A 24,536-nucleotide genomic window follows, 5' to 3' on the forward strand; every position below is an offset into this window, starting at 1 on the left:
GCATCGGCAGCCCCCACAATCACTGGGGTGGGGGCTGCCGATGTGCTTCAAACCACTTAAATGCGGCGACGGCAATCCGTCGCCGCACTTAAGGGGTTAATTGCCGAACGCAGCGGCGATGGTCCGCTGTCCGGCGAGACTGATGTGACAGCTGTCTAGGACATCTGTCAGCGCGGGCCTGTCACTCTGTGTTTACACAGAGTGACAGTTTGAAATACTGACGAAAATGAACGTCATGATGCGCGATCTAGCAGCCGACCATGATGTTCATTTTCGTCATCTGTCGTGAAAGGGTTAAATACTGAAGGTATCGAGCAAATTTTGGCAGTAACATAAAGTCCAATGTGTCACGAGAAAACGATCTCAGAATCGCTTGGATAGGTGAAAGCATTCCGACTTTATTACGACATAAAGTGAAACATGTCCGATTTGAAAAATGAGGCTCTGTCAGGAAGGTCAAAAGTGCCTAAAGAGGGAAAGGGTTAATAAAACAGCGCGTGCGTGCAAATATAAATAGCATTGCTCCGCTGATAAAGAATGACCGCATATTGCGATATTGTAGGAAAATCTAAATAGTGGGATAACTTGTAGACAACTCGTATTTATGTCAAGGCGTCCCTGCAAATGAATATATTACAAAAGGCACTATATTGACTGCAAAATGTAAAAACTATAAATACAAGTTGTCAAACGAAATATCCGGTGATCCCCAGGTAAATGATGATAAGTTAATGTAGCAATTAAAACCACGATAGGAGTCTCAGGGATGGGTGAGCAACCTTGTTCATAATTCAATTTGATCAATGTTTATCGATTTACAAGTAAATATAACAATTATATTAAATACAGAAATAGAATCAATACAGCTGATCCCCCCCAAAAAAATTCATAGTAACATAATATGATCGAGATTACGCTGTAGATGACAGGTTAAAATGAGATTACGCCTGCTCTGCTGTAACTACCACAGAAACAGTAACGAAGTTCAGAGATTGTGAATAGACATCCCGTGGAATGTATATTCACTGTCTAAACACTTCAGTATCGTTAATGTGTTAGTATAAGACAGCACATAGCGATCTAAAAGGATCCCTATGCGCTGACTAAATGAATGGAGAGGAGTGCATGACGCTGATTGGTCAGCGTCATACACTCCTCTGTACAATGCCCACTTGGTCTAAAGTAAAAACACGCCCACTTGGACATTAAGTAACTCATTAGCATAAATGTAAAATTGCTAATAAAGTGGTGAAAACAGATCGTTTTTTTTAAATAAAAAGCACTACATTATAGCGCCGATCTTCTTATGTAGGAGATAGGGAACTTATAATGTGGTGACAGAGCCTATTTAATGTCACGGTCAGCCAAATTCAAAAATCCGAAAAAAACATCTATGGTTTTAGGTGAACCAGACCAGATGAGGAATATGTCGTCGTCTATGTATCGCCACCACCCCCAATACATTAGAGAAGTGGTGGGACGCATAGACGACCGATTCCTCAAAATCTTCTCTCTCTCTCTCTCTCTCTATATATATATATATATATATATATATATATATATATATATATATATATATTTGTATATATTCATGTGCGGAAGTCCGGGCCATGTTTGACCTCGTGGCCATGCCATGTAGCTGGACATAAAATTGATCTCAAATAAAAAATAATTACAACCCAAAATGACTTCTAACAGACCCAAGTCAAATTCCTTACATTCTGGAGAATAATCAGTAACATCCAAAGTCCTCTTGACGCTCTGAAGGCCCCTATCCTGACAGATAGAGGTATACAAAGAGACGACGTCAAAAGAGACCAAAAAGGTATAACCGAATTATATATTTTAGAGAGGAAATCCGTGGTATCCCTAATGTAGGATTTTGGTGAAACAGCTAAATTTCTCAGCAATTTGTCTAAAAAGACAGCTGAGGGGCTAAACAGAGAATCCCTTCCCGACACAATAGGGCTCCCTGGCGGGCGTTGTCGATTTTTATGAATCTTTGGGAGGCAGTATAACAGAGGAGTGACAGGATGTTTTGGGAGAAGAAAGATATGCGTTGTCTACTAAGATCTTTAATCTTTTATTGAATGCAAATTTGGGATCTCTAGCGACTGCTTTATAAACCTCAGTCATTCAATTGGCTCTCAATTTCATTAACATAAAAATGGTCTGTAACAACGATCACACCCCCTTTATCAGCGGGTTTGATAACAAGATCACCTTTATGGATCAATTGATTAAGTGCCAAAATTATAATCTTTAGTCAAATTAGGATGTAAGATATGCTTATTTCCTGAAGAAACTTTAGCCTTCAACAGAGAAACATCTTTTTTAACAGAGCAAATAAAACCTTCAAGTACATCAGAATTAACAGGTGGAACAAAGTCACTCTTATTGAATAACCCAAATTTCTTAAGGCTCAATTCACATGGTAAAGATGAAATTGTAGCGGCGGACTGTGGAGTTTAGGAAAACCAAACCTTGAGCTTAAGGGACCTTAAAAAAAGAATATAGATCAATATCAAGTTGACAACTATCCATTTGGGACACCGGACAGAACAAAAGGCCTCTTCCTAGAACAGACAACTGTGCTGGAGATAATACACAAGAGGATATATTTACCATTAGTGGTTCCATAGTCTCTATTTCTTCGGTAACCCCGTGTTCTTGAAGGGCCTTCCACTCTTTGTGTGTAGACTTTTGACGGTGATGTCTACCGCCTTGTCTTGTTCGTTTTTCTTTCTCTTTCACATCCACACCTGTCATCTTTGGATCTAAAAAAATCAGCATTTGAAGATGGACGAGCTGGTTTCTTATTTTTTTTTACAAATTTTCTGTTCCCATCGATATTGGATCTCACACCTTTAGAGTCACTGTGCTGCCAAATATATACCTGACCAGAGGCGTAGTCTTCCTAGTCACAATGACATTCGTGTATTTTACTTTCTTCCTGTTTCACTCGGAATTTGATCCCATGACGTCACTGTCCATATATGGATAGTGACGCTGGGGACTTCTCCAGGAGCGGAATCCCCTGTCAGAGCGGGTCGGTGATTCCGCTCCAGGAGTAACCCCTTTCGTCACTGTCCATATATGGATAGTGACGCCAGGGGCTTCTCCAGGAGCGAAATCCAGCCACAGCATCGTCTGGCCGCCGGGGATTCCGCTCCTACAGGGAGCTACAGTGGCGGTATCTAAGGGGGATGGGGGGTTACTATCTACAGGCATGTGGCAGGGGGTGCGTTCTACATCGAGCGGTGCTATCTACAAGACAGGAGTCCCCGGCCAGAGATCTTGCGATGCTCTGGCTGGGGATTCCATTGTTGAAAGCCCTGACTTCACTGTCTTTATATGGACAGTAATGTCAAGGGCTTCCCAGGGCTCAGCGCTCAAAGTAGCGATGTGTGCGGGGAGTCCTCGGCCAGGATCAGTTTTTACCGGTCGTTACAAGGATTGTTTCCTGAAAAACGTCCGGTAAAAACTGATATATTGACTACTATGAGAGCCGGCATTTTTTGATGGCCTGTTTTCACGGGTCGTTAAAAGAGAAAACGGGCATGTGAGTACACCCATAGAACTTCATGGTTCTGAAAACAGCCGTGTGACAGACGTTAAAAAAAAATGGCCGTCACAAGGCCGTTTTTCCCTTTCGTGTGAATGGAGCCTGAGTAAAAAAGTTTTTGCTCATGCCTAATTTTTTTGTGGGGTCCCTTAAATCGTCTCCCACTGGTTTAAGCCAGCTCAACTACTGCGTAAAGTGTCAGCTAGGAGTTTGGATTTTGTGCAACTTTAATCAATGTTCTAATGTAATGTTCCCTGTTATTTACAGGTTTAGGTAGCTGGAGGTCAACAAGGATTTTTTTTTCACCCCAAATTTCCGCCTGGCTCACAAAAAGTCATATATCCTAGAATAATGGCCACATTCTATCAGCTGATCTGGATTGTTCTCATCTTTAAGGTATGACTGTATGTTGATGATCTCCAATCTGTGTGAGAGTGAGATTAAGACCTATACCTATTATAGACCTGAAAATTTAAACGTGGCCCCAATTACACACCCCACAAAAGTCGTATCAGTTCCAGGAAGCTGAGATATGGGGGTTATTTGGTGAGGTCCTTCCACTGGAGGATTACTCTAGTTGTCCAGTTGTTTGTTTGTGACATGGAGGGAAGACTGTAGTCACCAGGGATACCTTACAAAGTAGGGGCTCTGCTAGGTGTCCTAATGGAAGTTTTCATAACCCTGGAGTACTACTCTTTAGTTTTGGAAAATCTCAAATGACCATAGTTTTCCTTCATATCATAGGCAAGTATAGAGAAAAGTAAAGCAGCTCTACAGTATGGGTACTGTGCAATCAACTTGGACCCTGACATTTTTACATTAGGGGGAGGATGTTGGGATGAACTGCAGTCATGCTTGAATTTTCAGATTAGACTCTAAAATTACAACTAACTTCTTGTGTCATTACAGCTAAGCCCAGTCGGTTCAGAAACTGTAGACTGCTTGGAAGGTGATTATGAGGATGAACAAGGAAACTGCATCCCGTGCAAACAGTGTGGACCAGGCTATGAGCTTTCAGAGGTAAGGGTTCTTTAGGCCACATGCATGAACAGTAAAATTCGTATTTCTTTATAAAGTTGGCCATAAACTTTAGAGTGCTGTCGACACCTACCTCCCTTGACGCACGTTTGGTTCTGCCGAGTGTATGTATGTTTATTGTCATAGAGACAGAGTAAGCAGCTGCCTGAAAACTCTGATGTCACTTATCTCCTGAGGCAGCATATTACTGTATAAGTGCATGTATAGTGAGAAAAATCCACAGCAGTCACCATATTCATCTTCTTTACTTAGCATAGACAGTTGTAGTATGTAGAATAATGTCCTACAGTTGTTTCGCGTGTACCCACGCTTCGTCAAGGCCTCGCGTTCCAACTTTAATTGTATACATCAATATTGATACATAATACACAACATGTATATTAGTAATTAAACAGGGTCAACACAGCTACATCTATATAAGACACATTTACATCTTTACAATTTCAAAATGCACTCCGATCCTTGCTGTCATTTAAACCTAATCGACCTAGATCTTCTGCCCGTGATATCAATTCCACCTCTTTTTGAAGCAAAAGGTTGTGTCTATTATCCCCTATCCGAAGATGTTTTATACATGAATTTTATACCGCAAACACATACCCCTGGTGTTGTCCCCATGATATGTTAGCATGTGTTTGATCAAATTGCCTGATGTTCAAGAGATTCGGGTAACATGTACGGTCATAACTCCCCAAGGGAGGGCTCTCCCCATTTCATTGAACACATGCTAACATACATATATGTATCATGGGGACAACCTCAGCGGTATGTGTTTTGCAGGTATTTCATGTATAAAACAAACTCGGATAGGGGATAATAGACATAACCTTTTGCTTCAAAAGGAGGTGTAATTGATCTTACGGGCAGAAGCTCTAGGTCCATTAGGTCTAAATGACTTCAACAATCGAAGGGCATTTTAAAATTAAATTATGTAACTGTATGTGTCTTTAGCAAACATAGAATGGTGACAGCACCCTGCGACACTAATGCCACCTAAACCACTAAATATAAATAAATATGCACTAAAGCTAAATCTACTTACAAATAGGGAGGTTCTTAGTGCACATTTTGATCAAAAAGTGTTAGCCCACCTGCCACGACAAGGCGACCTCTGTAAGGTGGGAACCTACGCTGCACATACACCCAGAACTGGGACTAAGCCTACATATATACCTGGGGATGGTAGGATCCAGCATTGAACTGATTAAAATCACCCAGGGCAGAATGGGAGGAGTGCAAGAACAACAAGTGGAGGCAGTCACTAACCCCATGTATGTGTCTTTATATAGATGTAGCTGTGTTGACCCCATTTAATTACTAACATACATGTTGTGTATTATGTATCAATATTGATGTATACGATTAAAGTTGCCTTGTCTATATATAACCAAAGAAGGGCAAGAAATGTGGAAAAACAGTGTGAAGAGCATGATAACATGATTAGAGTGGATATTGTTATGATCTACTTGACAATGGTTCCTAGCAGACCTTACACTAACCTAAATTTAGTGTATAGCTACTATATACTATGAATACAGCTTAGGAATATGCATACTATAAATCAACGCAAGAGAAACAAGAAGAGCGTTGAGGGAGATTCTGGCTGGAGCATCGGAGATTCAATGAGATTGTTTGGGACATTCCCATATCTTTAGAACCAGTGGTCTTTTATTTTTGGTGATGGTAAGTGTTCTAACATAGGCAGATGAAAGGGCATAAATTATTATTGTAACATATTACAAAAGGTTTAACATTTGAACAATTTTATAAACCCTGACACGCTTCACGCACCAGGACATGCCGGTATGTCCTGGTGCGGGGGGTGTAGTTTAGAGCAGGCTTACATGCTGAGCCTGCTCCATACGCTGCGGGTATCACGGTTATTACAGCTGACACCCTGCACTAACGGCCAGGAACAGAGATCACTCTGTAGCCCGCCGTTTAACCACTTAGATACCGCGGTCAATAGCGACCACAGCATCTAAGCCGTTAGAAAGAGGGAGTGGCCCCCTCCGACTGCCCAATGGTTGTCATGGCAGCCCGGGGGCCTAATGAAGGCCCCCAAGTCTGCCTTGTTTCTGCCTCTGTTAGGCCCTCTTCTCCCTAAAGAAATGCTAAAAAAAAATAAAAGTTAGCGTAAACTGGTATTGCTGCATGCGTACAAGTCCAAACAATTACAAAAAAAATGTTATTTTATTTTTTTTTTTTAAACGCCCAAATTACAGTTTTTTTGGTCACCTTAGCTCCCAAAAAATGGAATAAAAAGTGTTCGAAAAGTCGCATTTTCCCACAAAATTGTACCAATAAAAACAGATTTCACCACTCAATCGACAGAAAAATAAAGTAATGAGTAATGTGGCGACACAAAACATTTTTTTTTTTAACAAATAGTTTTTAAAAAAAAACCATAAATTTGGTATCACCTTAATCGTATCAACCCATAGATTAAACTAAACATGTAGTTTCTCCTGCACAATGAATGAAACCCGTCCCAAAAAATGGCGCAATCGCTGTTTTTTGCCCATTTTACCGTACAAATTTTTTTCAGTTTCCCAGTATGTTATATGGTACATTAAATGGTGCCATGAAAAACTACAACTTGTCCAGAAAAAAACAAGCTCTCATACGGCTATATTGACGAAAAAAAATAAAGTTATGGCTTATGGAAAGCAGGGGGAAAAAAAACATGAAAAAACAAAATTTGGCCGCGTCATTAAGGGGTTAAAGGGGTTTCCCATGAGAGACATTTATGACATATCCACCTCTGGGACCCGCACCTATCTCTAGAACGGGACCCCCTAAACCCGTTCTATCTATGTTTGTTTTCGCTGACTCCCGGCCACTTCCTGGTCATATGGTCGGGAGTTACGAAAACATCGTAGCCCGCTGAGCTACGCGGTTTCCGTAACTGTCATAGTAGTGAATGGCAGTTACGGAAGCAGCGTAGCATGCGAGCTACGCTGGATCTGTAACTACCATTCAGTTCTATGGGTCTTACGGAAACAGCGTAGCTCAGCAAGATACGCTGTTTTCATAACACCCGACCATGTAACCTTTTTCATGGTCAGAATTCAGCCGCAACACAGCGGCAGAATAGGGTTTTGGGGGCCACGTTATGGAGATAGGTGCGCATCTATCTGACACTTATGTCTGTGACTGAATTTTGCAAGTTAATTTTATATTTCTGTGATGTATTACTGTTTACTTGTCTACTTGTAGGACTGTGTCAGTGGGAGAGAAAGTCAGTGTTTGCCTTGTAGACCTGGGAGATACAAAGAAGACAGAGGACATCACTGTCTTCGTTGCCTCACTTGTTCAGTAATAAACCGCAGTCTAAAAGTTAACTGCACTTTAACTTCTAATTCCATCTGTGGAGATTGTCTGACAGGGTGAGAATTCAAATCCTCTTTAATACATTTTATTTTTCTTATTTACCTTCAGTTCAACCTCTTACTCGAACAAACTAGTATATTATAAAATACTAGGTAGTAAGAAAATATTATTTTTGGTAAGCTTGCATAACAGTTTAGTGACAACTCTTGCATCATCCTCATTAACCCTAAAGTAACTGTCCACTTTTTAACGCCATCTAGTTTTTTAGGTCCAAAAAGCTGTGCTAGTTAGTTCCTTAACCAGTTCAGGACCGGGCTATTTTGAGCCTTCAGAACCAGACACCATTTAGCCCTTTTTATCCACGTGTTCGTTAAATGGCTATAACTGTTTTATTTGTTGGGCTAACGACGTGATTTTTGCGATGTTTTTTCTGTAGACAATGCAGGTTTCTTTTTTTTATCGTTTTTATACACATCCTTTTTGCTATTTTAGAATTTTTTTTCTTATAGTTTGAAAATAATAGTAAAAAAATAAGCTTTTTTACTTTTCAGCAATTTTTTTTTTGGTAATAGCATAGTTTTACCCTTATTTGTGATCGTCATTGTCTACCATAAATTTTAATATATTACATGTCTATATTAGGGTAATTGGGTCAGCGCTAGCGTTACAACAATGATTGGCGGGGGGGGGGGAACGTTTTTTTTGGGGGGTGGGTATTTTATGTGTATTTATTATTACATATTTTTTGCACAATACTTTAATTTTTTTATTACTATGGTCTGTCCCTCAAAGGTCAAAAAAGACCTTTGGGAAACTTTATATATTTTTTTTCTTTTACACCATGCTTTTCCACTGTAACTGGAGCTGCACAGCAGCTTTTGTCACTAATAGGACTGTGCTGGGTCTAGTAAGAGACAGCAGCAGTCTGTCACTAACGGCACCCGGCGATCATGTAACCAGTCACATGAACCCCGCGGCCGCTGCCTCTATTCCTATACAAAGCGTTCATTGAGCGCTGTGTACAAGAGATCAGAGAAGACAGAAGCAGCAAAAGCTGCTTCTATCCTCTCCTCAGGGTCCCCGGCAGTCACTGACAGCCTGAGACCCGACATTCAGCTGCCCGATCGCTCGGGCAGCAATTTAAAACCCGCGCCGTAGAAAGTATATGGCGCGGGTTTTAAGGACCCTGACCGCTGGCCGTAAAAACACAGCCAGCGGTCGGGAACCAGTTAATAGCGGTCAGAGATTTATATTTCTGATGCAGAGGTCCAAATCCCCTGCATAGACATGAAGATTAATAAACACAACACCACGTCACTATAGTTCGTTTTGGAGCTCACTGTATACTGTGTATACATGTGAACTCGATAATAAAATAGTACTGTATGCAGTAATATTTTTGTCTCCCCCTAGTGGTTGCTTCAGCCGTTTGAAACTTTGCTTCAGAAAAATCAAGCTCAAACCGTTATCCAGATATATGAAAGTGCACCTCCAGTTGCACAATCCCACCCAAATTGATGTTCCTGTACGCTGGGCGTTACCGTTGCCGTGGCAACCGCAAGACGCCCAGAGAGTATTCTGCACGGGTTCAATTCTTCTCTTTGTTTATGTTCTCTTGATTTTCCACTTTTAGGTTATGTTTGCATCCTTTTTTTAATTTTGCCTATGTTTGACTTATGCATCGGGAGCTTTTCCCGACGTATAAGTTAAATGTAGGCTGTGACGAATGCCTAAAAGTGGCATTCGTCACACGTACGCTTTAATGGTATACATTTAATGGATAAATCATTAACTGTTATGACCCTGTTCATAACGTATCCTTTAAACTCAAATTATTATAGCCTATTCGTGACAAACTCCACTGTTAGGCATCCGTCACTGCCCTCTGTTTAACTGATATGTCTGGAAGTTCCAGTGATGTAAGGATCCATATATATACATCTTGACTGAAGGCTCCCGACGCTGCAGAGGCCATCTTGCCCGAAGACTCTGACGCTGTCGCCCCATGAGTAGAATGCTCTGGGGTCCACACAGAGAAACCTCCACCCGCTGGTTGTAAATTGCGACCCTATAGCAAATTTCAACCAACCTAAGTCCTTGACTGATCTTAAAGTTCTTGGCTGCTGTCGACCCTGGGAAGCTCCAGTGATGTAGCTTCCCTTGGTCAAGATAACTGCTGGAGACTCCACACAAGTCCCGCATGGCGGCCCATGACCTCAGCACCTCACTCTCAATGGCAGCACCTTGTTTGCAACCGGAGTCTCCGGCTGCTTTCTTGGCCTTGAGATGCTACGTCATTGGAACTTTCCTGGACAGTTACGTCACTGGACTACTCCAGGAAGTTCCAGTGATGTAGCTTTCCTGGATCGAGACAGCAGCCGACGACTTTGGCTGCAAACATTGAAGGAAAGGTGTTGCTGTCGCAGGCCTTGTTTTGAGTCAACAGCTTTCATGGGGTTCCCTCCAGTAACTTGGCTTCCCCAGGCCGACAAAGCCGCTCGAAAATTGTGATCTGATTTTATGATAGGGTAAAAGGTTTATTTTGTAGAATGTTTGCAAAAGCGCAAATGATACAGTAACTGCTGACATTAGTGCAATCTGAATTAGGAGTGGACACAGACAACCTCTGTGCAAGAACAGTATATGAGCGGTCACAGAGAGCCCTTGTGCACGAACAGTCTAAGGGCGCTGTAAAGGATCTGCCAGACACAACTTCTGTGTCGACGCCCATAGGTAATCAGTCTGCACCTGCTTCTATGTCTTTGAGACTGACTCCATCTTCCACCACTCAGGATGGCAGGCTTAGGAGTGGGAGAGCCTATCACAGCCTGGCCAGACGGAGCTAGCTCCCGCCCTCTGTCTACTTATACCTGCCTTTCCTGTTCCTCCTTTGCTTGTGATTCTTCTCTGCTGGTTTCCTGGCCCTGCTGCAGCTTCTTGTACTACTTATCCTCTGCTTGTGTTTGACCTTGGCTTTACTGACCACTCTTCTGCTCTGCGTTTTTGTACCTCGCTCATCTCCTGGTTTGACTCAGCTCGTTCACCTCGCTTGTTGCTCACGGTGTTCCCGTGGGCAACTTCCCCATTTCCCTGTCTTCTTGTACCCTTGTCTGTTTGTCTGTCGTGCACCTATTGAGTGTAGGGACCGTCGCCCAGTTGTACCCCGTCGCCTAGGGCGGGTCGTTGCAAGTAGGCAGGGACTGAGTGGCGGGTAGATTAGGGCTCACTTGTCTGTCTCCCTACCCCGACATTACAGGCGCTTTTATGATAGCTCATCATAGAGTACCCCCTTATGTCTGTAATAATCCACCAGTAATTGGGAGCTATGACATTTTTCAGATCAGTCCCTTACATGCAATTTAATAGAGCGTATGAAGCTGCTTTTAAGAATAGCTGTTGGCCCCTTGATCTACAGGGCCCACTATGCACAGATTGCACATATGGTATGTTCAGCCCTATACTAGGGGAAGAGACTTAGTCTTGTTATGCAATACTATTGTGTACAAACCTTTAAAAAACACCACACTCGCCAATCCCCCTTCCGCCAAAGAAATAAAAAAATTATATTTATTGTAATCTTTTAATACTGTCTTGCCATTTTATCTTTGCCACCTACAAAAGTGCTGGGTCTCTCCCACTAATGGCTACCATTATAGTGTCGGTAAGGACTGCCAGCTTTTAACAGCCCTTTTTCTGGCTACATCTCGGGTTTAGCAGCATAACTGACTTATTTTAATGTTCTACTGGGTTTAGGGGACTAGTTATAGGATAAATTGAGGTAATTTTTAAGGTGTTTGGTGTAGGCTTGGACTAATTGTGAGGCCCAGGCATTACCATCTTCTGGCTGGTGAGGCCCTAGTATAAATAGATTGAGAAGCCCCGCACTGGAGGATTGAATTTATAATTTTAAAATGTTCATTGTAGGTACACCATCATTTTAAAATATCAAATAGGTAAGATATTTCCTCTCTCCCTATATTTCAGTAAATGCATCTTTTGTGTGTAATATGGGCAGTGGCATGCATAGAACAGAGGAGGCTCTATAACAAAGATCAATATGAGCCCTCCATTGTGGTGGTTCTATCCAGGCCAGAAAGGACTGTTGTTTGTAACCCCCCCCCCCACCCTTTCCATGACTCTTTGGCTAGTTCTTTATCCCCTTGTTAACGATGCAGTTCCTCAGCAGGGGGGAGTCCTGCAAAAGTTCTTGCCACCCAGTAGCATAAGGGATGAGGCCAACCGCCTCTTTGGTGTGTACGCCCTTGTGATGTCTGGAACAACCTTAGTATTACATCCAATTATGTGTTTAAAATTTACATATTTTCCAGATGCTGCAGATCTGAACTACAACGTCTATTTTTTTTCCAGGTTTTACAGTAAAACACGTATTGGAGGATTTCGTGAGCTTGAGTGCTTCCCATGTACATCTCACACACCTCATACAGAGATCCAGTGTAAGTTTTTTTTTAACCATATAGCAACAAATTAAAAGATACCGTAATTCTGTTTAATGGCTGAAGTCTAAATAATCTCATAATATTGCAGGTTACCCCAAGCCTGAGATCGGGCAGCCTATCAGTACTGCCCCTCCTCCTCGCGATCCTGTACTTCTAGTGGCAGTTATAATGGTGGCTCTGTCATTAATGTTGGTTACCTTGGTGATCTCAGTCATTTGTTGTGGACGCTTCTTGAAAAGCCAATTCCAGCGAGGTGAGTTGAGGAATACAAATAGTAAGCATATTATGTAAACTTATAGGATAGTATGTTCTTGCAGGGAAGCATGTTAAATGCATTGCTTACCACTAACTATTTAGCAGTTGAGTTTGATATGTGGTGCAATTTGTTGTCAGGCTTTTTTTTTTTTTTATATACATGTTCACATATAAGCTGTATTGATATACAATTGAGCTCTACATGTCATGTAAGTTATGATGCTCTAATGGGTCCCGCAATGTTTACCACCAGAGAAAATTCTGTTCTTTAACCCCTTAATGACCGCTGATAAGCCTTTTCACGGCGGTCATTAGTGGGCTTTATTCTACAGCGCCGCCATTCCACGGCAGCGCTTTAGAATGAGATCGCGCTGCAAGCAGCGCGGATATCTTCAAGCCTCAGCTGTTAGGTGACAGCTGGAGGCTTGGAGACAACGTCAGGGGACCCTCTGATAGGAGGAGGTGATCGCTGTATATAAACAGCGGGCTCTCTCCTCTGCTCTCCGTCTCTCCGTTGTTTTGTGAGAGGAGAGACAGAGACCTGTGGAATAGATAGAAACAAATCGTTACAGTAAAAAACACATTACATTATATTGTAACAACCCACCCTGTTTTTTTAGTTAGTGTTTATTTCAATTTTTATAGTAAATATTATAAAAAGTAAAAATAATAATAATTATAAAAAGAAAAATTTAGTTACAAAAGAATGGCGCGCACACTTTACAGCGCAGAGCAAGCTTATGCTATTTTGTGCCCTGATTCAGGCAATGACACAGGGACCGCTTTTAGAAGCGGAAATATGCTATGATGAAACTACAAGTACTGCTTCGGACACTTCCGCAACATCTCCCCCTATGGAAGATGCCGCTGTTGCCGAAGCCACAGGCGCAACTGTGGGAACTAGTAATCCCATAGTACCGCCAATTTTTGGGGGATCCTGCAGCAAAATTTAGCCCTCAGGTGCCCCAATTTATGTCAACTCCGGGCATAAACATTGACACCACGAATTTTGCCCCACACAGTTTTGTTCATATTTTTTTTACGGATGAGCTTTTACAATTAATTGTGGACCAGACAAACCTTTTTGCGAGGCAGTTTTTGACGGAAAAACCTGCATGTGGTTATGCAAGGGTCTGGTTTCCTACCAATGTCCGCGACATAAATTTTTTTTTAGGGCTCATTCTGAATATGGGCATTGTAAAAAAACGTCCACCCGTTCTTACTGGGCAGCAAGCCCTATTCATGAAACCCCAGTTTTTTCATCAATAATGTCCCGGAGCAGGTATGAGGCGTTAATTCGTTTCCTGCATTTTAGTAATAATTTAGAAAGCCTCCCAAGAAGTGATCCCGGGCACAATCGCCTTCACAAGCTGAGGCCCTGTATTACTGCGCTAAAAGATTCATTTCTAAAATCCTACACTCCTGACATGAACTTGAGTGTGCATGAATCCATTGTAAATTTTAAGGGGATATTGTGTTTTAGGCAGTACATACCATCAGAGAGAGCGAGATATGGCGTAAAGCTATATAAAATATGTGAGAATAAGACCGGTTATACATGCGGCTTCAATATATATGAGGGCAGAGACCATGAAATAAATCCCCCAGGATGCCCACAAAACCTTGGTGTCAGTGGAAAAATCATCTATGACCTTATGCAGCCGTTCATTCAAAAAGGCTACAGAGCATACACTGACAATTTTTATTCTAGCGTGCCACTTTTCAAAAGCCTTCACGCTGACAAAACAGGGGCCTGTGGGACGGTTCGCAGAAACCGCAAAGGATTGCCACCACAACTTCTCTCAATGCGCCTGGCAAAGGGGGAATCAATTGCTTTCGCAAGTGAACTTCTTGCACTTAAGTGCAATAATCAGAGAGAGGTTTTTATGCTGAGCACTATACACACTGACACCAAGGTCACTGTCAGAGAGAGAGGCGCTACTGCGAACAGACAGAAACCGCTCTGTATTACAGAGTACAACAGGTTCATGGGTGGTGTCGATCTTTCAGACCAGGCTCTCCAACCTTATTTGATCAAAAGGAAAACTAGAGCCTGGTACAAGAAGGTGGCAATATATCTGATGCAGGTTTCTACATTAAATTCCTATATAATATTCAAAAAGGCCCAGGGAAACATGCCATATCTGGAATTCCAAGAAAAAATTATTGAACATCTTTTATTTGAAGGAGGGGAAGTAGGACGCCATGAGTCAGAAGATGTCAAGAGAGTCACGAAGCGTCACTTTTTACATCCTGTCCCTGCCACTGAGACGCAAAAGTATCTGCAAAAGAGATGCAGAGTTTGCCGAAAACATGGGCGAAGAAGCGATTCACATTTTTACTGCCCGTTTTGCCCTTCAAAACCAGGAGTGTAATTCATTCTCACTATACCCCTAGATGAATATCTTCAGGTCTGTGATAATACATAGTGTCATAAACATTTTATATATTTTATGTCATATTTCAACAAAAATCTGAAAAAATCTGAAAGGCCTAGGTACAAACTATACCAACAGGTAAAAACCCTGTGGGGTCTTATTTCCCAGATTGGGTAATTTTTAAGTGTATTTTTATGATCCGACACCACAGGGCCTCTGCAAAGACTCTCTGGTGCCTAAAAATCAGCTTTGGAAACAGTCATCCTTAGGCCAAATTAAACACCTTTATTTTGAGGCCTTGCCAAGTGCCCGTGAGATAACATACACCAACATATTTGGTATCCAAGCAATCAGAACAAATTCAGAAATAAATCTAGAGGCATGCAAAAGTAAAAACATTATTTATTTAAAAACTTTTACACAACAAATTGAAGAAAACTGATTTTTTTGTCCACATTTTTTTGCATTTTTGTAACATATTGAAAAAAAAAAAAAAAAAAACCTATAGTATATACCACCAAAATAAAGCCCTGTTTCTGCTGAAAAAAACCATACCAAATTTGTAGGGATACATTCGATTCCTACAACGTTATAACCAATTAAATAAAAACCTAGTGAAAATGCTAATTTTCCTTTGGTCATTAAGGCCCAGAATGCATGCAGGGGGAAGGGGTTAAAGTTCTGTTTTAACTCTAAAACATCACTTAACCCCTTCCCGCAATTTCACGTACAGTTACGTGATGGGAGATGGTGTTTTCCCGCAACTCCACGTAACTGTACGTGAAACAGATGGAGCTGGCTCAGGAGCTGAGCCAACGACATCACCGCCGGGTGACAGCTGTATGTTACTGCTGGCACCCTGAGGTATCGGCCAGGACCTGAGCTAGCCTCCGATCCGACCGATTAACCCCTCACATGCTGCGTTCAAAAGAGATCGCAGCATGTGAGGAGTTTATAGCCACCGGCACCCCAGCAACGTGATCGCTGGGTTGCCGGTGGCTGCAAAGGCGATCGGAGGGCTAATACTTACCTCCCGGTCTGCCAGTAATGGAATCCTCCTATGCCCCGTCATCGGCGGGGCCCAGGAGGCTTCCGGTACCATCGGCAAGATGGCGCCGGCTCAGCTTCCGGCTCAGAAGGTGAGCCGGCGTCATCAGCAGTGGGTGTCCGCTGTATATTACAGCGGACACCCCGATCTATCGGCAGGAACCGGAGCTAGCTCCGATTCCTGCCATTAACCCCTTCAATGCAGAGATTCAATGCAATCGCTGCATCAAAGTGGTTTGTATGAAATCGGCAGCCCTGCAATGCGATGGCAAGGCTGGCGACTGTTACTATGGCAACAGGATGCCCAACAATGGCTTCCTATCTGCCATTACGGAAGCCGATTAGGCAACACCCGGAGGCGGAGCCTGATCGGCTTTCTATCAGTGAACAACTGACAGTTCTAATACATTGCACTACATAGGTAGTGCAATGTATTAGAACATCAAACAAACAGTTGGACCTTCAAGTCCCGTAGTGGGACTAAAGAAAAGTGTAAAAAAAAAGTGTAAAAAAAGTAAAAATGACTTATCAAGTCATTTATTATTGAAAAAAATAATAAAGCTATACATATTTGGTATCGCTGCGACCGTAATGACCTTAACTATAAAAATATTATGTTATTTATTCAGCACAGTGAACGCTGTAAAGAAACCCTAAAAAATACTGACATAATTGCTATTTTTTTGGTCACTTTGTCTTCCAAAAATGTAAATAAAAAGTGATCAAAAAGACGCATGTACCCATCAATGGTGCCTATAAAAACTATAACTCGTTTCGCTAAAAACAAGCCCTCATACAGCTCCGTCGACGAAAAAATTAAAATCGTTATGGCTCTCACAACTTGGCGACACAAAAAATCCATTGTCTTTACAAAAGTTATTTTATTGTGCAAAAAGTTGTAAAACATAAAAAGTGCTATAAATTATGTATCACCGGAATCGGACGGACCTGCAGAATAAAGGTAACATGTAAATTATAACGCATGGTGAACGCTGTATAAAAAGAATTTAAAAAGTATGCCAGAATTGCTGTTTTTGGTCACTTTGCCTCCCAAAAAAAAGGATAACAAGTGATCAAAAAGTCACATGTACCCCAAAATGGTACCAATAAAAACGACATCTCGTCCCGCAAAAAAAACAGCCGTCATACCACTACGTCTATGAAAAAATAAAATGAGTTAAGGCTCCAATAAGCCAGGAAATAAAAATATGCAGTTGTGCCGGCCCGTGGGGAACGTTTCTTCTGTTTCAAGTGGCGAATTATCAAGGCCCCTAAAATTAGAGAACCAGGAAGGGGAGGGCCCAAACATATCTGCTGGAAGCGAGGGCGCCCGTATTATACCAGGACAACACTTCTCAGCAAAATTCCTCAAACTGCAAAGATCCCGAGTGTGGACCAAAACGGGAATAAATAAAGACCATTTATTAGTGCGACACCGGCCTGTGCAGAAAGGATTGTGTCACACATCTATGGATTATTTTATTGGTTTTCTTTACCCCATTATTATACCACCTGATTATGCCCCTTATATACTCCACCCAGCTTACATGTACCCCCACATTATAAACGGAAACACCAGTAAGACTCCAAACGAAACTACTACAAGCAAAATACACGCTCCAAAAGCCAAATGGCACTACCTCCCTTCTGAACCCTACAGTGCGCCCAAACAGCAGTTTACTTCCACATATATGGCATCGCCATTTCCGGGAGAACCCTTTTAACAAGGGGTGTGTGTCTCCAGTGGCACAAGCTGGGCGCCACATTTAGGCATATCTATGGAAAAAATCCCATTTTCACTCTGCAACATAGAGTGCACACCAATTTCTGCCAATCACCAGTGGGGTTAATATGCACACTACACCCCTAGGTGAATACCTTGAGGGGTGTAGATTCCAAAATGGGGTCACTTCTGGGGGGGATCCACTGTTTTGGTCCCACAGGGACTTTGCAAATGCGACATAGCGCCCAGAAACCAATCCAGCAAAATCTGTACTCCAAAAGCCAAATGGTGCTCCTTCCCTTCTGAGCCCTACTCTGTGCCCAAACAGCAGTTTATGACCACACATGTGGTATTGCCGTACACAGGAGAAGTTGCTTTACACGTGTTGGGGTGTTTTTTTTTTTCATTTATTTGTTGAGAAAATGAAACATTTTCAGCTAAAACCACATCTTATTGAAGAAAATTGATTTTTTTTATTTTCACTGCCCAATTCTAATAAAATCTATGAAACATCTGTGGAGTCAAAATGCTCACTACACCCCTAGATGTTTTTCTCAAGGGGTGTAGTTTCGTGAATCAAGTCAATTTTGGGGAGTTTTCACTGTACTGGTACCTTAGAAGCTTTGCAAAAGTGACATGGTGTCAAGAAACCAATCCAGCAAAGTCTGTGCTCCAAAAGCCAATTGGCGCTCCTTCTCTTCTGATCCTTGCCGTGTGCCCAAACAGCAGTTTATGACTATAAATGTGGTATTTCCGTACTCCAGAGAAGTTGCTTTACAAATGTTGGGGTTCTTTTATTCCTTTATTTGTTGAGAAAATGAAAAATTTTGAGCTAAAGCTACGTCTTATTGGAAAAAAAGGTTTTTTTTTATCTTCACTGCCCAATTCTAATAAAATCTATGAAACCCCTGTGGGTTAAAAATTCTCACTACACCCCTAGATGGATTTTTCAAGGGGTGTAGTTTCCTAAATGGAGTAACTTTTTTGGTGAATTCACTGTTTTGGTCCCTTAGGGGCTTTGCAAATGTGACGTGGTCTCCGCAAACCATTCCTGCTAAATTTGAGCTCCAAAAGCCAAATGGCCCTCTTTCCCTTCTAAGCCCTGCCGTGTGTCCAAACAGCCTTTTATGACCACATGTGGGGTATTGTTTTACTCGGGAGAAATTGCTTTACAAAAGTAGTGTTGCATTTTCTCCTTTTAGTCCTTGTGGAAATTAGAAAAAATTAGCTAAACCTACATTTTCTTTGAAAGAATGTAGATTTTCATTTTCACGGCCTACTTCCAATAATTTCTGCAAAAAACCTGCGTGGTCAAAATGCTCACTATACCCCTAGATAATTTCCTCAAGGGGTATAGTTTCCAAAATGGGGTCACTTTTGGGGGATTTCCACTGTTTTGGCGCCGCAAGAGCCTTTCAGACCCGACATGGTGCCTAAAATATTTTCTAATAAAAAGGAGGCCCCAAAATCCTCTAGGTGTTCCTTTGTTTCTGAGGCCTGTGCTTCAGTCAATAAGTGCACTAGTGGGGTATTTATAAAAACTGCAGAATCTGGGCAATAGATATTGAGTTGCGTTTCTCTGGTAAAACTTTCTGTGTTACAAAAAATATAGATGAAAAATGAATTTCTGCAAAAAAAATGAAATTTTAAAATTTCACATCTAATTTGCCTTAATTCCTGTGAAACATATAAAGGGTTAAGAAACTTTCTAAATGCTGTTTTGAATACTTTGAGGGGTGAAGTTCTTAAAATGGGGTGACTTATCGAGGGTTTCTAATATATAAGGCCCTAAAATCCACTTCACAACTGAAATGGTCCCTGTAAAAATAGCCTTTTGACATTTTCTTGAAAATGTGAGAAATTGCTACTAAAGTTCTAAGCCTTGTGATGTCATAGAAAAATAAAAGGATGTTCTAAAAATGATGCCAATCTTAAGTAGACATATGGGTGATGTTAATTAGCAACAATTTTGTGTGGTATTAATATCTGTCTTACAAGCAGATACATATAAATTTAGAAAAATGCTAATTTTTGCAATTTTTCGCTAGATTTTGGTGTTTTTCACAATTAAATACTTAATGTATCGAGAAAATTTTGCCAGTATCATAAAGTCCAATGTGTCACGAGAAACCAATCTCAGAATTGCTTGGATAGGTAAAAGCATTCCGAAGTTATTACCACATAAAGTGATACATGTCAGATTTGAAAAAATTGGCTGTGTCCTGAAGGCCAAAACAGACTGTGTCCTTAAGGGGTTAAACATTCAGCCAATATCGACTCGAGCCAGAACAATTTATTTTCTTTTATATGTTGATGTATTTGTATGAGTTTTTTTTTTAAATTTTTTATTGAGTTGTAGTTTCATAAAAAGTCCAAAAGAGAAGAAGTCATAGCGCTCACTTAATACCGACCGGCATTTTACATCATGTGGTATGTTCTGAAGTCTGCTTTAAAAAAAACCTCTTAGGCCTCTTTCACACAGCAGTATTTTGGTCTGGATATTGCTTCTGTATTTGGGTATTTAACCACTTCCCGCTGTGGCCAGTTCTGACGTTCCTGACAGAGCCTCATTTTTCAAATCCGACATGTTTCACTTTATGTGGTAATAGCTTCGGAAGCGATTCTAAGATTATTTTCTCGTGTCGCATTGGACTTTGTTACTACCAAAATGTTCTCGATACATTCAGTATTTAATTGTGAAAAACACCCAAATTTTGCAAAAGATGTAAAAAAATTACCATTTTTCAAAATTACAATGTGTCTGCTTGTAAGACAGGCCGTTATACCACACAAAATAGTTGCTAACTAACATCCACCATATGTCTACTTTAGATTGGCATCGTTTTTTTTAACATCCTTTTATTTTTCTAGGACGTTACAAGGCTTAGAACTTAGGCAGCAATTTCTCACATTTTCAAGAAGATTTCAATAGCTTGTCTTTACAGGGGCCAGTTCAGTTGTGAAGTGGCTTTGAGGGCCTTATATATTAGAAACCCACAATAAGTCACCCCATTTTAAAAACTGCACCCCTCTAAATATTCGAAAAAGCATTTAGAAAGTTTCTTAACCCTTTAAGCGCAAGTGAGATTGATGAGCAATTTTTAATTTTGTCATCATCCACTAGCTCTAGTGATGAGGAGCCACAGCCAAGGTGCCACAGGCACGATTGTCCGCCTAGCACTAGTGCCATTGACCCCGATTGGGTGCCCACAGTCATACACCCCGTGTGCTCCAGAATTTAGTTCTGTGACGGGCATCCAAATCAGCACCGAGGGGTTTAGGGAGGAGGACTTTTTTTAAATCTTCTTTTCAGAGGAGTTATTACTCCTGATGGTTGAGCAGACCAATTTATATGCTGCTCAATTTATCGCCAGTCACCCCACATCTTATTACGCTAAAAATAGCGTGTGGCGCCCAGTAGCTGTGACAGACCATTAAAAATTTTGGGGCCTCCTATTGAATATGGGTTTAGTTAAGAAACCCACAATTAGGTCCTATTGGACATCTGATGTCCTGTACGACACCCCTATGTACAGAGAGGTAATGACGATGCAACACTTTGAGAAAATCCTTCATTTTGTTGATAACACGCTTTGCCCACCCCGCAGTGTCCCCAGCCATGACAGGCTTTTTAAAATTAGGCCACTAATATATTTTTTAAATGGGAAGTTTGCGGATACATATACCCCCGAAAAAAATATTGCTGTGGATGAGTCTCTGGTCCTTTTCAAAGGCCGCCTACAATTCAGGCAATATTTGCCAAACAAGAGGGCCCAATTTGGGTTAAAAGTTTATAAGCTGTGTGAAAGCGACTCGGGTTACACTGATAAATTCAGAGTGTATGAAGGGAAAGCCTCCCAAATTGTCCCTCCAGAACGCCCCCTTCACGCAACAGCAGTGGAAAAATTGTCTGCAACCTTTTGCACCCTCTTTTGGATAAGGGGTATATGGATTATGGATTGTATGTGGATTATTTCTACACTAGCGTACCCCTCTTCAGGTGCCTGTCTGCAAAATAAAAAACAGTGGCCTGTGGCACCATACGCCGAAATCAAAAAGGTTTGCCAAAGTCCCTAGTAAACAAAAAATTAAAAGCTGGGGAAATCAGGGGACTTTGTAATGAGGACTTGCTGCTTGTCAAATTCCGTGACAAGAGGGATGTCCTGATGCTTAAATCGATTCACACAGACAGCAGCAGCCACATTCCTGTATGCGGGACAAGTCGTACTGTCTGTAAGCCTGTTTGCATACAGGATTACAATAATTTCATGGGTGGGTTGGACCTTGCAGACCAGATGCTGCAGCCTTACAGCGCTGTCCGGAAATTCCAGATATGGTACAAAAAACTGTCCGTTCACCTCATCCAAGTGTCACTATATAATTCCTTTGTCATTTTTAAAAAGACGGGGAAGCAGGGATCCTATCTTCAAGAAAAAGTGATTAAAAATCTTATATTTGGAGACCAGACCCAGGGGAGGGCAGGGCTGGCATCATCTAGCCAAGCCAGCAGAATGGTCACAGGACAACATTTCCCATCCGTAGTGCCCCCTACTGCCAAAAAAAGCCTACCCCAAAAGAAATGTCCCGTATGTGCTAGGAACGGAATACGGAGGGAAACCAGTTACCAATGCAACACGCGCCAAGAGAAATCAGGGCTCTGCATTAGTGAATGTTCCGTGTGTACCATACATCCCTAAATAAATAATTTGATGTAAACATTTCTTTTAGCCCTTTTATTCATTTTCGTTACCATTTTATTATCCAATCCATTGATTTTTTTTCACTGCACTTTTTATTATACTATAGCACACAAGAAAAACTCCAAAATAACAAAAAAAATTCTCACTACACCTCTAAATTAATACCATTAGGGAAAGATTTCCCACAAAGAGAAAATAATTCTCACTACACCCCTAGATTAATACCTTAGGGAATTTAGTTTTCAAAATGGGGTCACTTTTGGGGGTGTTGCATCGTTCTGAAAGCTCAAATCCTTTGTAAAGAAGGAGTGAGTGTAATGTCTGTGGCTGCGGGCTGTCAGCTCCAGCCTCCCGCTGACAGCCGCAGCCACGAGTCGGCAAGCGCTGGCCCCACCCTCCTCCTCAGGAGACGCCAGCGCTTGCATCCACTCACCTCCGCCGGAGCCCGCAGGGTGCGCGTTCACGCTCGTCCCCGCTCTTAAAGGGGCAGCGCGCGCACCGGACATCTTGAACGACCTTTGACCCGTGAGTACCCTGGGCTATAAGAGGGGTCCAGCCCCCTAGTTCGATGCCTGAGCATTGTTAGTTTTCCCAGTCTGTCTTGCAAATGGTCCCTTAGTGTTTCCCGTTCCTGTTGTTACCCATACCTTGCTCCCCGTTCCTGTTTCCCGTGCTTTGCCTTAGTATCAAGTCGTGCCACTTCCTGTGTCATCTGCCACGTCCAGAGGAATCTGCCACGTCCTGTGTCATCTGCCACGTCCTGTGTCATCTGCCACGTCCGGAGGAATCCGCCACGTTCTGTGTCATCTGCCATGTCTGGAGGAATCTGCCACGTCCTGTGTCATCTGCCACGTCCGGAGGAATCCGCCACGTCTGGCGCAACTTGCGGCTCCTGTGTCATCCGCCACGTTTGGCGCCATCTGCTGCACCCATCTCATCTGTGCGAGAGCTGCGGCCACCATCTGGACTATTCAGGTACCCTTGTGCGGGACATTGTATTTCTGGGGTGTCCTGTTGTTTGGCCAGCTGCCTCCCCGCTGCGGCGGTACGGCCTAGTGGGTCCACTAACCCGCTCCGTGACAGTACGCTCAGGCCATGGACCCCGCTGGTCAACCTGAGACGTTGACTACACAAGCCATGCTGGCTGAGATGGAGGATCTCCAGTCACAACAAGACCAGCTCTTCCTGTCGGTGAACTCCATAGCCCGTCGCCTGCTTGCTCCAACCACAGTCATCACCGCACCCGTTCCTGCGGTTCCGCCTGCTACACTTCCTGTCTGTACCGGTACCAACCCCCTGTGTTTCTTGCCGCTACCTCCACGCTATGACGGAGATCCGAGGTCCTGCAGGGGATTTTTGAATCAGTGCCTGATCCATTTCAGACTACATGCCAGGTCCTTCTGTTCGGATGACGTCAGCATCGCCTTCAGCATCTCTCTCCTTACCGGCAAAGCCCTGGCATGGGCCAATTGTGGGAACATCAGGGACCAGAGACCCGGGACTTGCAGTGCTTCTTACAGACCTTCCGCTCGATCTTTGAGGAACCTGGGAGAGTTTCTTCGGCTGCTGCATCCTTGCTGACCCTACACCAGGGAGACCTCTCCGTGGGTGAGTATGCCATTCAGTTCCGTATCCTGGCTGCTAAATTGACCTGGAACAACGAGGCTTTGGTGGCTACATTCTGGCAGGGACTGTCTTCAGGGATCAAGGACGAGCTGGCTGCTCGCAATCTGCCATCTACCCTGGACGATCTTATTCTACTCGCCTCCCGTGTCGACATGAGGATCCGGGAACGTTCCCAAGAGGTTCTCCAGGGGAGAGAACTTCCCAGGCTGGATTCTGCTGTCCCGCAATCCTCCTCAGTCGTCCCACCAGAGGACCCGATGCAGAGTAATTCTGTTAAATTGTCTACCCAGGAGAAACAACGCAGACGCACTTCTGGACTTTGTTTGTATTGCGGCCATGGAGGCCATATTGTGCGTCTGTGCCCCCAGAGGCCGGAGAGACCCCATTGCCTAGGATTGGTTGGAGAGACGACCC

At 42.5% G+C, this 24,536-nt stretch overlaps 1 protein-coding gene across 8 annotated transcripts in view; it reads left to right on the plus strand.

Annotated features, from left to right (window-relative positions):
• EDA2R (ectodysplasin A2 receptor) overlaps positions 1 to 24,536 on the plus strand; it is a 208,881-nt gene that overhangs the window by 71,049 nt on the left and 113,296 nt on the right. For 7 of the 8 annotated variants that reach the window (XM_075834271.1, XM_075834270.1, XM_075834272.1 and 4 more), the window contains 5 exons: positions 3,833 to 3,961; positions 4,475 to 4,585; positions 7,823 to 7,992; positions 12,305 to 12,390; positions 12,482 to 12,646. In XM_075834271.1, the coding sequence (XP_075690386.1) occupies positions 3,917 to 3,961; positions 4,475 to 4,585; positions 7,823 to 7,992; positions 12,305 to 12,390; positions 12,482 to 12,646 (577 nt within the window). In that variant the 5' untranslated portion in view covers positions 3,833 to 3,916. Of the gene's footprint in view, positions 1 to 3,832; positions 3,962 to 4,474; positions 4,586 to 7,822; positions 7,993 to 12,304; positions 12,391 to 12,481; positions 12,647 to 24,536 lie in introns of those variants that run through there. The other variant, XM_075834277.1, reaches the window with a different exon arrangement.

Source organism: Rhinoderma darwinii, chromosome 8 (assembly GCF_050947455.1).
Source record: "Rhinoderma darwinii isolate aRhiDar2 chromosome 8, aRhiDar2.hap1, whole genome shotgun sequence".
NCBI classification, from domain to species: Eukaryota; Metazoa; Chordata; class Amphibia; order Anura; family Rhinodermatidae; genus Rhinoderma; species Rhinoderma darwinii.